This window comes from Pezoporus flaviventris, unplaced genomic scaffold (assembly GCF_033815535.1).
Source record: "Pezoporus flaviventris isolate CSIRO_AGI_PZ_B2104156 unplaced genomic scaffold, CSIRO_AGI_Pfla_v1 ptg000070l, whole genome shotgun sequence".
Classification (NCBI taxonomy): Eukaryota; Metazoa; Chordata; class Aves; order Psittaciformes; family Psittacidae; genus Pezoporus; species Pezoporus flaviventris.
In genome coordinates this window covers 5,735,085-5,750,132 of record NW_026892618.1, presented here as the reverse complement: position 1 = coordinate 5,750,132, position 15,048 = coordinate 5,735,085, and the positions used below count along the sequence as shown (strand labels likewise).

At 41.5% G+C, this 15,048-nt stretch overlaps 1 protein-coding gene across 1 annotated transcript; it reads left to right on the top strand.

Annotated features, from left to right (window-relative positions):
• The first annotated feature begins 190 nt into the window (after positions 1–190).
• PGRMC2 (progesterone receptor membrane component 2) lies at positions 191–12,048 on the top strand. The gene is made up of 3 exons (XM_061472213.1): positions 191–567; positions 9,992–10,147; positions 10,844–12,048. The coding sequence occupies exons 1-3, from the start codon at positions 198–200 to the stop codon at positions 10,939–10,941; spliced, it is 624 nt and encodes a 207-aa protein (XP_061328197.1). The 5' UTR covers positions 191–197; the 3' UTR covers positions 10,942–12,048.
• The last annotated feature ends 3,000 nt before the right edge of the window (positions 12,049–15,048 follow it).

Here is a 15,048-nt window from a genome sequence, read left to right as displayed (position 1 = left end):
ACGCCGCGCAGGGGGCGCAGGCGCGCTGTGGGGAGTGGCGGCACCTCTCGCGAGCGGCGGGCCGGTGGGGCGCGAGCCCGCCGGGGGCGGTGCCGCCTCTCCCGCTAGCCAATGGGGAGCGGGCGAACGGCGGGCGCGAGCTGGGCGGGGCGGGGCTGCGGGGTGCGGTGGGCGGGCGGGCGCCGGAGCTGGCAGTGATGGCGGACCACGGGGATGGGAGGCTAAGGACTGAGGGGAGCAGCGGTGGCGGTGGCGGCGGCGGGGGAGCGGGGGGGCCGCCGGCCAGCGCCGGGGCGCTGGTGGTGGGCGCTGAGATGCTGCTGGCGCTGGTGTTACTGGCGCTGGTGCTGCTGGCGGCCTACCGGCTGTACCTGCGCTGGGGGACGCGGAGCGGGCCGGGGGGCGCGGCCCGGGAGGGCCAGGCCGCCGCTCTGCCGCGGATGAAGCGGCGGGATTTCTCCCTGGAGCAGTTGCGCGAGTTCAACGGGGCCCGCAACCCCCGCATCCTCCTGGCTGTCAACGGCAAAGTCTTCGACGTGACCAAAGGCAGCAAGTTCTACGGGCCCGGTGAGACCGGGGGGCCGGGGGAGGTCCCTCGATGGAAGCCGCCTTCTGGGGCGGGAGCCCCGTGCAGCCCCTCGGCTGCCCGCTGCTTTCCGGGCGGCGCCGGTGGGAAGCGGCGCTGGGGAAAACGGCTGGTACCGGCTGCGGCCTGCGGGCATCTGCTTCCCACCACCGGGCTCCGGGCCTCGCCCCCACCGTGGGGGCGGTGGGTTTCGGGGCGGCCAAGCGGCGGGTGGGCGCCGGTGGGCTCAGTCAGCGTCCCGCTGGGTTTATCTCAGGCTGCCCGCTGTCCGCCCGCGTGGTAGGGCTGTTGTGGCGGTGTCGAGGGGGAAGGCTGCCGTGCAGACCGCCACCTGTCCCCGGGCACTGGGGTTCGCAGCCCCTCGTCAGGCCGGCCTGCCTGCCCGGGGCCTAACGGTAGCGTTAAATGGGTGATGCACAACGGGTCTGGGTCCTGTGCATGCATCTGTCATGTCTCCTTTTTTCCAGTTGCTAAGGTTTGGATGTGCAATGTTTAATTATTGGTCTTCTGTCTTTTCTAGTTGGTTTACCAAGAGCAGCTGATCAGTGCTTCCTTCATTCTAGCTCCTACGGCTCAGAAAGGAAAATAAAACAGCTGCTTACTTATTTAGATGCAGATGCCATATTGAGTTTGCATTTGAATCGGGATAAGGGCAACCAGGGACAGCCCAGGAACTGATACATTGCTAGCATTGCAAAGAGTGCAAAAATCAACCCGATCTTTTAAATGGAAAGGCAGACAATACAGTTCTTTCGATAGGAAATGTATTCTTCAAAGGTTCAGAAAAGTATGCTTCAGAAACAACGTTATGTTTCTATATTCACATTGTAGATTGTGAAACTGCAGCATATTTTCGTGTAATAAACAGCATTCTTAATAATGAGGGGACTAATCTTACTAGTGAGCACTGTGTTCACATCTGATACCAAAGGAAATGAGGGCTATGACTGTTGATAATTTTCTCACTGAAACAATGGTCATTTGGAAGAGTTGATCTAATCAAATTACGCAGGAGTTTTCATAGCAGATATAGCAAGTGTTCTTGTATTGAGGGGCGGAGGAGAGAGGATACGCCTTCCTCCCCCTCTGGAAATTGTTCAAGTTAAGCAATTGTTATTTTTTTAATAATCTTAGGTTACAAAAAGAAAAAATACCAAGCTGGCATGGTACAAGTCCTTGGTTCTTACAGGGAGGCAACAAGCTGTTGTATGATTGAAATGGGCAAGTATTTTGTAACTCATGTTACCCTCAAAAGTTTGTGCTCTGCTCCCAGTCACCGGAATTGAAACTGCCATAATTGAATCAAAATGCTTTTCTGGCTGGACACTGTAAACGTTAACAGTGAAATCTAAACTACCTTGCCATGTCTTATGTTTTGGGTGGGTTTTGACCAGTAAAGCTAAGCAGTGCAGTTGAGTGTGCTGCAGTTTTCGTGACACTTAACTGAGCTAGTTCCTTTGCTCCTCTCAGTTTAATTTTTTTTTTAACTGAGACCTGTGTACTGATATAAAATGTAGGTAATACATCTGCTAATGGAACTTCAAACGCCTGTAAATTGACAGATTGCTTCATAAATTACTCCATGAAATAATGCTGAACCATAATCTAAACGTTAACTCTTTTATGTATCAAACATAGATTACATTTTAGGCTCTTCACTGTAGATATCATCACCGTTTCTGGAGGTCTGTTATGGTGAGGATATCATCAACGTCTGGAGGTCTCTTATGGTGAGGAAGCTAAAGCTTTATGTTCTAGGACATCAGGCTGCTTTTTTGACAGCTGGCAGCAGCTGATTTTCCTAAAGCAGTGCTTCCAGCTTTTCATGGAAAGGGACAAAGGCTTGCTTTTCTCCCCCACCCTGTAGTGAAGGATTGCCTTTTTATAACACAACTGACATCTTTGTCTATCATGTAGCTGTTACTTGGTATCATGCGCATTAGGATAGTGATGCTCAACCTGTGCATCACCAGCTGTGTGTTTTCTGCCAAACGTGTTGATTTTTTTTTAATTGTGCTGATGTGGTTTGCCTGAATGGATGCATATTGGGGAATATTTCTTGTAACTGTTTTGTGGCTGTAAAGAAGAAAAGCTAGGTGGTTTGAACTAGGTGTCATCTAGAACAAACTATCATCTAGTCCAGGTTTTTGTCCAGCAGTTGAGATTCCATTAAAATTCCCACCAAGCTTCTGATTTTATTAGAAGTTCTCCTGGTTGTAAGTTTCCATCCACTGGATCCTGTTATACTTTAGTCGGTTGCATTGAAGAACCCTTTACATATATGCAGTTAAGGTATTCTTAGAAATTGATAGACTCTTGAAGTCATCCTTTCAAACAGCCATGATTGAAAACTTCAGTTTCTTGAACATTAAATCAACATGTCTTCCAATTTTGTTGGGTTTTTATCCTCATGTTGTCTTTTTTAACCCTTCTGCAATTTATCTCATTGGTATCCTGTTAGTCTTTGGTATGTCTAATGCATTTTAGCTAAGAGCAAGAATAGGTTCTATCGCACATTTAACTGTCTGTGCCTTCAAAAATCGCTTCACTTACACTGAACTCATAATTTAAAACTTCACTTGCCAAGTTCTTTTCCAAACTGCTGCTTCCTGGGGTGGTCCTCTGCGCTGCGAATATACCCTTTGTTTCAGTGCTTCACTTTTAGTTGTATTAAATACCACCTCTGTTTGTGCCCAAATGAGTAAGTATCCTGAAATGCTTTGCTTGGTTATTAATTGTAATTAATTACCTCTTCCTTTATCACCCATAAAGTCTGAACAATATAAATAGAGGCACACTATTAAAAATTCCGTGTAACCTGAATTTCAGAGAAGCTGTTTTGGGGTGATTTCCCCATCTGTAATCGCATCTCATGACAGAGTCTTATGATTAATATGTGTGTGCTGTGTTGGGTTTATAGCCTTATAATGAGAGACAGATGAGAAGACAGTTTTTACAGTTTTATTTAGGGGTAAATCATTTATTTTCATGTTTGTATCGAGATTCCTGATAGTATATTGGTCAGTAGAAGGGCATTGTAAGACATAAGTAATGTTAGCAAATCTTAATATTTGGTATTTAAATTAGCATGCCAACATAATGCTGTAAACAGATTACCAAATACCTCATGCAGTTATGAAAAATACATGGCTCTGAGCATGACAAAGCAAGATTATACACAGTCCAGTGTATAAAACTGTTCCACCTCACTGCTTGGTTCTTAATGATTTTAAACAAACCAGTTTCCTGACTTTCCTTCACTGCAATACATTGTCACTGTTAACTTATTTTTCATCTCACTCTTGTCACTTGTTCAAAGTGGCATGAAGACTTCTGCTTTCCAGTTTGCCCAGAGGAATTGATTAGGTAGTAGTAGTTCCTTTAACAAAGATTTCCATCATTATTCATTTTTCATGACGGGAAAATTACCTTTGTTTAATGTTGGAAATCCAGTGAAGAACTGTGATTTCTGTCATTAAATACTTTAATAAATTTTGCAGCAAACAGCTGTCATTTTTTTCCTATCATTTGTAAAAAATTATCTGATGCTGTTAAGACTTCCTTTGGAATCGAGTGCGTAAACTTCATTATGTCTCTGTTTAAAAGGCAACACTGATGTACAAGGGAATGGTTGGATGAAATATTGCAGGGGAAGATCATGTATGTACTGTGTCTGGAGAATTCTGTTAAGGGTGGCCTTATCTTAAGAACACAATTGACTGAGGGTTTACAGATAAGTACAGAGGATAAGACTGGCAGAAGTAAGTGCCTCCTGCAAGGTGTCTTCTCTGTGGTTTTGATGTTTGTCAGCTCATTGGTGTCAGTGTAATGGAGGTGTCTCTCACCCCAGGACTCAGCTTTTCAAAGAAAAGGCATTTCTGGATAAAGAAGTTAAGTTCCTACCAGAAGTAGTAAAACTGTTACTACGTACTGGGGAGAGATTGTTCCCATACTTCTGATGAAAGGGAGGACGAAGGGGGCTGTTCTAAGCCCTCAGTTCATGTCCATGGAAACTGGGAGCCAGCACAGTGGTTTTGTGCAGGGAGGTGCATCTCCTCCTCGGCTTCTACTTTGTGTGTCTGTCAGCTCTCTGTTTGAGATTTTTTTTCTTCTTTCTTTTTTAATAACCTGAGTATGTTCCTTAGAACTTGAACAACTGTGTGTTTGATATAAGGTCTGTGTAAATACCTAGTTAGTATTTAAACCATTCAGGTTCCAGTCACCTGAGATTTGAGGTAGCAGGTATGCTCAAGGCAAGATATTTTAGGATGTGATAGTGGCATTGTTGTTAATGACAATGATGTTAAATCAAGTACATAGCAGTGTAGCTCTTTTTCATTTAATCAAAAATCCTTGACAACATTACTTGCCTTATTGTGAAATAAACTAGTGTCCAGAGCATTTCTCACTAAAGCGAGATGTGGGTTCTAGGTCCTCCTCAAGAGTGGAGCTGTCTTCCAGGAATCTCCTGACTAGTGAACTAGAGGCTCTCCTAGCAGTGCTCATTGTCTGCCCCTTTAGCCAAAATTCATTGGGTCATTGATTCTTGCACTTTTTTAAAAGGAAACGAGAAAGGGAGCAAGGCCCTCTGGTCTTGGGCCTAAGAAGTCAGGTTTAGAGCCCTCTTTAGTTGGTGTTAGACTTGGTGGATCACTCTCCTAAAAGCATTTAGTTTCTGTGCAAGTTGTAACTTAAAATTGACCTACATCTTTCATGTAAATCTGGAGCAGTAAAGTTAAAATTATGTCGCCTTGAATACCCAGTGAGAAATGTTATTAGAAAGCTTTTGCTCTCAAGCTGCATCTGAAAATGTTTTTGTCTAATTTGTAGCTTTTTTGTTCCCTCATAAAAGATGTAACAAGGAATGAACACACGTCAGGATTCAGATGGAAAATTTTAAACAGACAGGGTTTTGCTTTGGAGTGGGAAAGGTAGACAACGTGGTAGCATAGTTCAGCTGTCAATAATTTCATGGTCTGTTTCCCTTTGTTCCTTTTACTTACACTGAAGGAGAAATTAGTCTTTATTCTTGTCTGCAGTTTAAGAAATGTTGTCTGTGAATTTCTAAGCTTCAGACAAAACGAGGTTTTATTTCCAGTGGCTGCATGGAGCCCACAGATGAAACGAATATTTGGTATGCTTTGCATATTTAGTGATAGCTTGGAAGAGCTTTCTGACTACTTGAAGAAACCAAGGCTGTTTGAAAACTGAACCTTGTTAACCTGTGTTTCTTCAGAGAACTTTTATGGGCCTTCTGAGAATGAATACAAGTCTTAGCTTACAAATCACTTCTTTAGATACAAAATCTACCATATCTGTGGTGCAGTCCCTGTGCTGGCAGTTGCAGCAATCCAGAGTTCAGTGTACAGTGTTCACCTTCGTTACTAGTGTTGGAGCAATAATCTGGGATGTTCTGCAGAGCTAGTGCAGAACTAAAATGGTCAGATAGCCTTTTTGGTAATCCAAGAGTATTTACTTAAAAGTTGAACACCAGCATGGGTTTTGCTGGGTGAACTATTGGCCAAACTGGTTGAAAATTGGAACACATACTCTCACAAGATCCAGATTAGCCTGTTTTGGAACAAGTGACTAGAAGCAGCGTTTCCAAATGAAAACCTCAGCTTGGACAGCTTCATATCTCACATTTTTAAATACTTTAATGTTAAATTCATTTTTCCTTACTTGCTGTTGTTTTAGGGTGCCTGCAAAGAGAAACGAAATCTTCATTTGAGAACCAAAACAGGGCTGGGAGATGCAGGAATCCCAAGTGCAGGAATTGGAAAGGTGTTTTTACTGGCTGAAGGGACTTTGATTTTTGCCAGTTCTCAAGCTACCTGGTTCATTTGTGAGTAGAGACAAGTGTCAGGCTGGAACAAGATATCAAATTCATCAGGGCAGACAGATTTATAACTGGATTCTGGAAAAAATTGAGGATCTGTAGGTGGTGGGTAGCAACATTTTGCATGTGTTGTAGCTCAGGGAAGGGCGTACTTTACACAAGGTAGAGTTGTAAAGAAATTAAGTCTCTATACAAGCAAAAAGAGTATAAATGTGGTTGTATAGATGTGGAGACATGTAGGCAAGTGTGTAGTCTTGATAACTGGACTGAGCACCAAAATGAACAAAGGCTTTGAAAGGAAGTCTTTTAATATGTGAAAGCAGTGATGGGGAAGAAGAACATTCTTCAAGGAACTAAATTTTTCCTTCGTATAAGGCTCACAGCTCCATGTAGCCAACGTGTAGCAGATGTGGTTTATTGGGTTTGACATGTCCCTGGCTTTCCTTTTGTTGATGCAAGTTGCCAAATAGGAGTGGGAGGAGAATTTTTGAAGGAAGATTTGACTATGAAATAGATAATTTGAGGCACAGGAAAAGCATAGGGTGTGATAGGTTCTCAAAAAAATCAGCTTACTATACATACCTATGCTAACAGCATCTCTTTTTTGCAATCTTTTTGCTGTGTATGTCATGTCATGCTGCAATCAATTATTTAGAACAGAAGCCAGTCTAAATAGGTAAGCAGACAAAAGGAAAGGAAAGGCGGCTGTGGGCAGGGCTTGCAGAGTAAATTGCATCTGGTCATGAAAGAACTCTATGGGAGTATGTCTAGGATTGCACCAACGTCTTTATCTCAGAATCGTGTTCCTGAAGCGTATTTTCTGACCAGGTTTCTCTGTGCTGACACCTTCCTGGATGTTTCTGTAAGCACAATGAAACCTGATATGGAAAACACCTTTTAAAGACTGTTGCACCAGGATTTAAAGTGAATGGTAGACTAGGGCTTATAGCAAAACCTCAGACCCGTATATTCTATAAAATACTGCACTTAATCTCCATGTCAAAGTATCTGAATGGAAGCTTTAAATCTTGAAGGAGATTGCTTGTACTGAGACCTCCAACCTTTTGCTTTAGCAGCCCTGCAACTAAGGCAAAGCCAGGCTTGCACTCTTTTTTTTGCACTCTTTTTTTTTTTTTTTCCCCAAAGAATCGTAATTCAGTGTTTGCCTCTTAGGAAAGGATTAAAGAATAGGTCCCATTTCTAAGATTCATTTGCAGAGCTGGAATTTGAGGTGCTATCTACCAAGTCTAAAAGGCTGGTTTTCACTAGTTAGCATTCTGTGAGTGCTTGGGCCTGGCTTGATGTTATCTCTGTGACTCCTGAATACTTCTGTAGTAAATTTGCTGGAATGTTAACATTTAAATTCAATTTTAGAAAAGAAAAATAAATATTGATATAATAGCATCTCGCATTACAATATATTTATGGGATTTTTAAAATTTATTAGTTTAATTTAAATGCAAAGTGGTACATTGTAAAAGCACTCCGCTTTCAACTAAATATGTCATTGAGATATAAGGATGTTCCGGGCTTAATACCAATAAATATAATGTAATTCTCTTTTTAATAGAAATAATTAGAATCAAGCTGGGGGGACAGAATACAGAGGAGGTTAAGTAGCAATTTGTAATTGCTCTTTGGGATTTACTGTTTATGTGTGGTCTTTGTGAGAGCTGTTTATAGCTCCTGTCTTCTTCATTCAGAATATCAAAAACCAGCTCACTTGCCTCATAGCTATTTTGGAGTGAATGTTGGAAGGTTCTGTGTTATGTTGCAAATGATGACCACTGCTAGCGCTTACCCTTTTTTATGGGAAGTGACTGAGCATGCAAAATGCATAGATTATATATGTAGGTATAGGATTGATTCAGCCCATGAATCCTGTTTTTAAAATAAACATTTAATTCGGGCTACAAGTAGAAAGGAGTTCACAAGCACTCTAGACTTTTGGTTCTCTTAGTACTGTAAATGTAGTCCCTGATCCCAGAGGAAGTGAATGCTGTTCCTGGAGCTAAATATCCGAAAGGACAAGCATGGAGATCCCGATAGTTATTATGATGATCCCTTAATGCAAGATTTGTACAGTGCAGGCTTCCAGTTGATAATTCTTTCTTGGATATCTACTGCTTGTGAAATTTTGCTTTTAAATCAGTTGGTTTATTTCCAGAGAGACAAGGAAATTGTCTTTTGCACACGAGATACCCATCTTTTCTTGGATTTGACTGTAAGCAACTTAGAATGCCAAGCACTCTGGGGTGGAGAGACAACAGCCGGTCTGATGAGGACAGAGTTGCTGTTAATCCATATGGTACTTAGGTTCTATGTCTCAGGAGTTTTTCCTGCTGCGTTCAGCCTCTGTCTCATCCCTGAAGTCAATGCTCTGCAAGAGCAGATAGGTGTGGTGGCTGGAGCAAGCGGCCTGAGAGGAAACCAGCCTCTTGGAATGATTCCCTGTGGTTTGTCCTGGTGCAGAAGAGGTCTGAGGTGCTACAGGAGGCAACAGAGGGGGTGAAGGACTGTGTGTTACCACTTGCTTGTGTTCATTCTTGCCCATGGGTGCTGCCTTTTCTTCAGGCTGACGGCCACTGTCATCTTCTGAGAGGTAAGCCAGAGAAGGGTTCTGGCTTATTTATCTTGGAGTAGTGACTACTCTTTAGAATGCCTCAGGCATTTCCCTATTGCTTAGCTGCTGCAGTGTAGCTTAGTGCAGAACATGGTCAAGTTTTGTTTTGGTTTCTTAATCAAGCTGAATTAAGTTGTTTGGTATTAGGTCAAGAAAATCAAAACGAGATGCTTGAAGTTGTTTAGATTAAGTAGAATTTGTGAAAGTTACAAACCTCATCCTGAAAGATGTTGGTTTGTAGATCATCCCCTTTGTAATAATATTGATTAGACAGTCATTGCTCAGTATTTTATGAGCATATTTGTGCTGCTTTGCCTCAGTCAGAAAGCACAAAGGAAGTAGTTGCTTTACATTCTGAATATGATTTGTGCAGTTTTCCAGAACAGTCCAGGATAGGTGCATGGATGATCTGCTGCCCAACATATGTGAGGTTATTCCACAGAAGTGTGTCAAAAGACACACTGCCTATCAAGTAGGTAGAAAGTTGTGGTGGTTCCATAAGTGAATTATTAATTAGCACTCAAGTTGTATTTATTGATAAAAATCACTGGATTTCTAATTAAGATGTCTGTACAATGTGCTTCTATTCATACCTGACTTGTAAATATGTTTTGCTTAATAGAAGTGTGCTTCTTTTTAATTCCAGCCTCCAGTCCGTTTGGAATTTACCTCCACTGACTTGCATCAAATGAAAGGGATTTTTCCAGATATCCCTTCAAAGCTATTTTTCTCTTTCTGCTTCTCTCAGCTGACTTTGTCTCTTAATGATACTTAAGATTGACTTGCAGTGCTGTTGAATGTCAAGCAGCCATGATGTTTGAACTACTGCTGTTCCCATCACTGCAGAAGTTTAATGTGTGGCTTGGGCAGACTATATAAAGAATTGAGATTGGTCGCCATAAACAAGGTCTTGAAGGTGTTGATTTTGTCTTTTTGTTTTCAGATGGTCCGTATGGAATATTTGCTGGCAGAGATGCCTCCAGGGGACTAGCAACTTTCCGTCTAGATAAAGATGCACTCAGAGATGAGTATGATGACCTATCGGACTTAAATGCTGTACAGATGGAAAGCGTGAGAGAGTGGGAAATGCAATTTAAAGGTAAAATCTCAGATTAGCAGCACATCTTTAGTTTAAGGGAATGCTTTTAGTAAAAATGACTGACTTGGGTTTGGGGCAGCTTTTAAAGAGATGTTGACAGTAATGTTTGTAATGCAGTGTAAAATTCTTGGGATTTCAGGCCTTTCTTCTAATGGAGAGGATTCCACTATATCCCGCTATAGCTTTTTCAAACTTCTGGTTTTATACCAGAGAATTGTTCGCTCTTCAGCACAGAATTTCACTATCAAAGCTCAGTGTAGCTTAGCTGATGGAATTCCGATTAGGACTAAGAGCTGTTTTGGCATTAAGGGTTGAACAAGTTTGTCTCGAAATAATTTCTCAAAAGCATGAAGTATGCCACTGGAGGGAGGGGAAGTCATTTTTCACATGAATTGAAATCAAAACAGGCTGGTTTTAATAAAATTTGTACTGGTTTTAATAGCATTTTGAGTCACTGTGTGATACAGCTTGCCTCATTAGCTGTGGGAGAATTGAAACCAAGTACTAGCAGTAGAGAAAGTAGTGAGCAGTGGTGGCAGCAAGATTGTTTTAGGGGCTAAGCTTGCTGATATTTTGCCATCAATTTCGGCGATTCAGGCTTAGGACCCTGGTGTGTAGAAGTGAATCTGTGGTAGTGCCGGCTGAGTAGCAAATGTAGCTGCCTTTGATTATAATGGAATCATCGATCTTTTTCAGAAAAATACGACTACGTTGGTAGACTCCTAAAACCAGGGGAAGAACCATCAGAATACACAGATGAAGAAGATACCAAGGATCACACTAAACAGGAATGAACTTTGTAAACAACCAAAGTCAGGGGCCTTCGGAACTGCAACCTCTTATTCCCCATCACAGAATGTCCTGCATCTTTGGGTACAGTTCATCTGCTGCGAAAAACATTCAACAGGTTTTGTACAAGGAAAATAATATACTCACAAAGGAAGATTTGAATACTAGACATTGTTTGTGCTGCCAGACTTTTTGTTGCAGTTTATTTGTAATGTCTGGTTAGGCTTTGTTAGTGAAGAGGAGCCAGGGGTTTAAAGGCAAAAACGCTATTCCTTTTTATCAGTAAGCTGAAGCCTTCAAATAGTATGTACTAGAAGCTCTCTAAAAGACCTGAGTCTTCAAGCTCAGTGGAAGGTTTGAGTCTTGTTTCATGCGTGTCTCCTTCAGCATTAAAGTGCTTGTGTACATCAGTATCAGTAGGTTAGACTACCGAAACTGGTGTTAAAATGTGAATTTCCAATTTTGTTTTGTATGTGGGCATTTGTAGCCCTGGCAGAATACTTCAGTTCTCTAAGAGAAGTCCATGTAGATTAGGATGGGGGTGTAAAATTTATCCTCTTCTCAAAAGGACTGGGTAAAACCGTGTCCTCTGCAACAACTGTTATCTGAAGCCTGCCTCTCCCTACCTTTTCTCATCCTCCAAGTGAAATTGAGTATTGATTGTGCCTTATTTCGTTAACATAGACTTGAATTGTTTTAAGGGACGGCCCCAAAATTGTGGTTTCATAGTCACTACAAGCAGCATCGAGACAAGTTAGAATGTTCTGTTGACTGGAAAACCTTGATGTCATTCTGTGTATAGAATGTAAAAGAGGAATACTCAGTGTTACTGCCATATGTTAATACTACATATACTTAAATTAGCATTGTGATGGCCAAATACATATTCCCATGCTTCTTTTTAAGTAATTACAAACACAAAATGTCACCCTTCCTCCTCTTCCAGAAGCTGCCTAACTTTTGAGAGCGTAGCCTTCACACCCCTGTAGAGTGAAGGCGCGTGTGCACGTGTGGATGTGTGCGTGTCTATCTGAACATAAGACTGGGGAGGGATTGTTTCTGCAGATATTGTAAATATGAGTACCATTTTAACAAAGCATGTACAATACCAACCATGCTGTCAGGCTGTGTATGGAAGCTCCTGAGTAGAGCTGGAACACAAAGGAGGGGGAAAAAGTCTTGAACATGAAGTATCCAACCCCTGTTCATGCTGTTCCTTGTCCTCAGGCTGTTATTTTTTCCTTTCAAGTCCCAGCTTTTGAAGACTCTGGAAGACTTAACTGAGGTAAGCTGTAGTTAATAAGCCTATACCAATGCATTTTTGGTGGGGAAAAAATAAGTAACTGAAGGAGAACGATTTTAGGAAATCATGTGATCTACAGCAAAAGCAGTATGTTGTGTGGCACTGATAGGAGGACACTGGAGATCTGTACACGGGTCTCACTCAACCTGTTGCAGAAGTTTCACCATCTGTTCTGCTGAGTTTGGAGCAGGGACACTATTAAGTTCATCACTTGCAGATTTATGTCTTGGATCTGTACCTCTTCTTGCGGCGCTCAACTCTGACAAGTCTGCAGTAACAGATACCTACAGACGCATTCTACTGAGCTGTAAACTGTGAAATTCCAGGCAACACTTCTTTTTTTTAATTGCTATTTGAAAAGAAACTTATATTGATGTAAATGAAACAAATAAACAAAACTCCTCCAGCCGGGAGCTAGAAGTACTTACGTCCCAGTTCATCTGGGTGCTTCACGAGGCTGCTTTTTTAGCTAAATCTTGCTATAAAAGGTATTACCCTGCACTTCATTCACAGCATGAAGTACAACATTCACTTTTAGCTTTTGTGCCAGCTGTTATACCTCTTCACGCCACCAAGATGTGAATAGCTGTGGAGTGGGAAGAGGCATTTACCCAACTGTCAAGACAGGACAGTCGCAGTGCTGTGACTTCCTGACCCATGTGCAGCCTTTTCCTTTCTCTTGCTGAAAGAAATGTGGTGACATTTAATTGTAGTGCGGATACATGAAGGTTTGTATTATTATTGCTACTGTTTTAGAACAGCAACACTACTATTTTTACTTTTATGGTTTAGGCTTGGTTGAACAGCAGGACAGGTAAAGCAGGAGTTCTGTTTTGAAGTAACTTAATGGTACCAGAGAAGAATACAAAATATTCTACGGCAGCAGTATGTTGCATAGACTTAGTCCTGTATTTTGATGTTTAGCAGATCTAAATTAACCTCATTCACCCTACATCCAATGTCAGTAGTGATTTAAAGCTGGCAACCTAGAAAAAAAGTGCTTTAAAGCACATGATAGACTTCATTTTTATAAAAGAATTGACACACAGAATAATTTCAAGTAACATCAGATCCATCAGTACAATTAATGTAACAGTGGTATGGAGACATTCATCCTTGCAACATTTGTGTCAATCACCTGGTCAAAATCCACTATTAACTAAACTGACAGCTTGATACTGACCATGTGTTGAATTGTGTTGTAGCAACATAAGGGGGTTGAAGGGGCTATTTCTTATCATCATTGGAAACAGAACACACTTCCAGTTTAATATCCAACTTGTTTTCCTAGGCTAGACTTAGCATTGAACTGGTTTGAATAGGCACTTGTTTTGACACTTCTGATTTGTACACCGCTTCCCAAAAATCCTTTAATGTGGCAGGAAATCTATTTTTAAACCTTGATTTAAAAAAAGTTGTACCATGGTGTTAACATGACCAGAGTATCTTAAATTTCCACAAAGAGCTAGAGAGTTACCATTTTAGAAGCTTGTTTCTATCTTTTTATTGAGTTAGATCTACTTTCCCTTGGCTAAAGTTTAAATTTTGTATCCTTCAGAGTTGGACACAACTTGAAGCAGCAGTTTGGCACTCTTTTTCTGGTCTTACTTCACTCCAAATACCTTAGTTCTAAGCGATTTTCTAACTTTTTCCTGCAAAATCAGTTTTAATTTCATTGTGAAGGATAAGGAATAGTTAAACCTGATTTATGCTTTGAGTCTCTCTTGTAATTTTACAGTAAAAGTTTATGGGGCTTTATTTCCTCCAGGAAATAGAGGCGTTGTTGGGTAGAATAGTACAAAATACTAATCAAGACCTAGTACTTTGAACAGAATGGTTATCCTAGCTCTGCTTTGAGTTGGTTTTGCTTTTTAGGACAGCCTGTATAGGTTTTTTTGACATGTAACTCACTGTTTTAGCCACTTGTGTTGCTGAAGTTCATGTACTATGCTCAGAGCACTTCTGTGGTGAAGTGAAGGCCTTGGTTCTCTCCCATGTTAACACTGCAGTACAGGCTGTGGAGAAAACCCTGCCCCTGCCATTGCCTGACAGCTTTTTCAAGCATGAATGGAATGATGCAGCTGTAGCTTTGGCTATTTACCCCTTTTCCTATTTAACATCAGTAGTAACATAAGCCTGGCCTTGAAAGCTAGCTTAAATATGGAAACCAAACAAATTCTGTATGAATGTTACTAGCCAATCCTTCCTCTGGCTTCTTCTACGTTATGATTAAAGGTGGATGTTTACTATCTAGATAGGGCCTTAAGCTTGCTTTTGCAAGAACACTTGCCAAGGTTGGTTCAAGTGCAGGTGAAGAAGGTGTTTACGTGAACTTAAAAACACAAAGAAAACCTCAAACCAAACCCAAAGTGTTCCTCGCCCTTTCCCTTTGCAGATTCTTGTGGTTTTGTGTATATTTTCCTGTACCAGAAGGCAGCAACTTTAACCTGTTCTAGAAAGGTCGTGTCTGGCACTTCAGCCTTCCTGAAAGATTCACAAATTGAACTGTCCCATTCTGCTTACAAAGTTCACTTTCTCCTTTTTGTGACAATCATATTTTACCAACCTCTCACCAAAGCCTACACATTAACACTCTTTAGGCATCTGACAATAAAGCACTTTCTCAGTGTGGAGTTCCTGTGGCCAGCTGGGATTTGTCACTAGACCACAACCATTCAATTACTGTTGGTATAAAAACTCCCTTTCTCTTGGCTGACTCCAGCCCCCAATAGGGATGAAATCACTGCCCTGAGCTTTTATATATTTTACTAGAAAGAAATCTCAACTAATCAGCTTTGAAGGTTCTAAC

Bases quoted from the DNA above. Each gene is read 5' to 3' on its own strand.
- PGRMC2 (XM_061472213.1), top strand. From the start codon at position 198: ATGGCGGACCACGGGGATGGGAGGCTAAGGACTGAGGGGAGCAGCGGT. The intron at 568-9,991 runs GTGAGACCGGGG...TTTTGTTTTCAG, and splicing joins CAGCAAGTTCTACGGGCCCG to ATGGTCCGTATGGAATATTT. The intron at 10,148-10,843 runs GTAAAATCTCAG...GATCTTTTTCAG, and splicing joins GTGGGAAATGCAATTTAAAG to AAAAATACGACTACGTTGGT.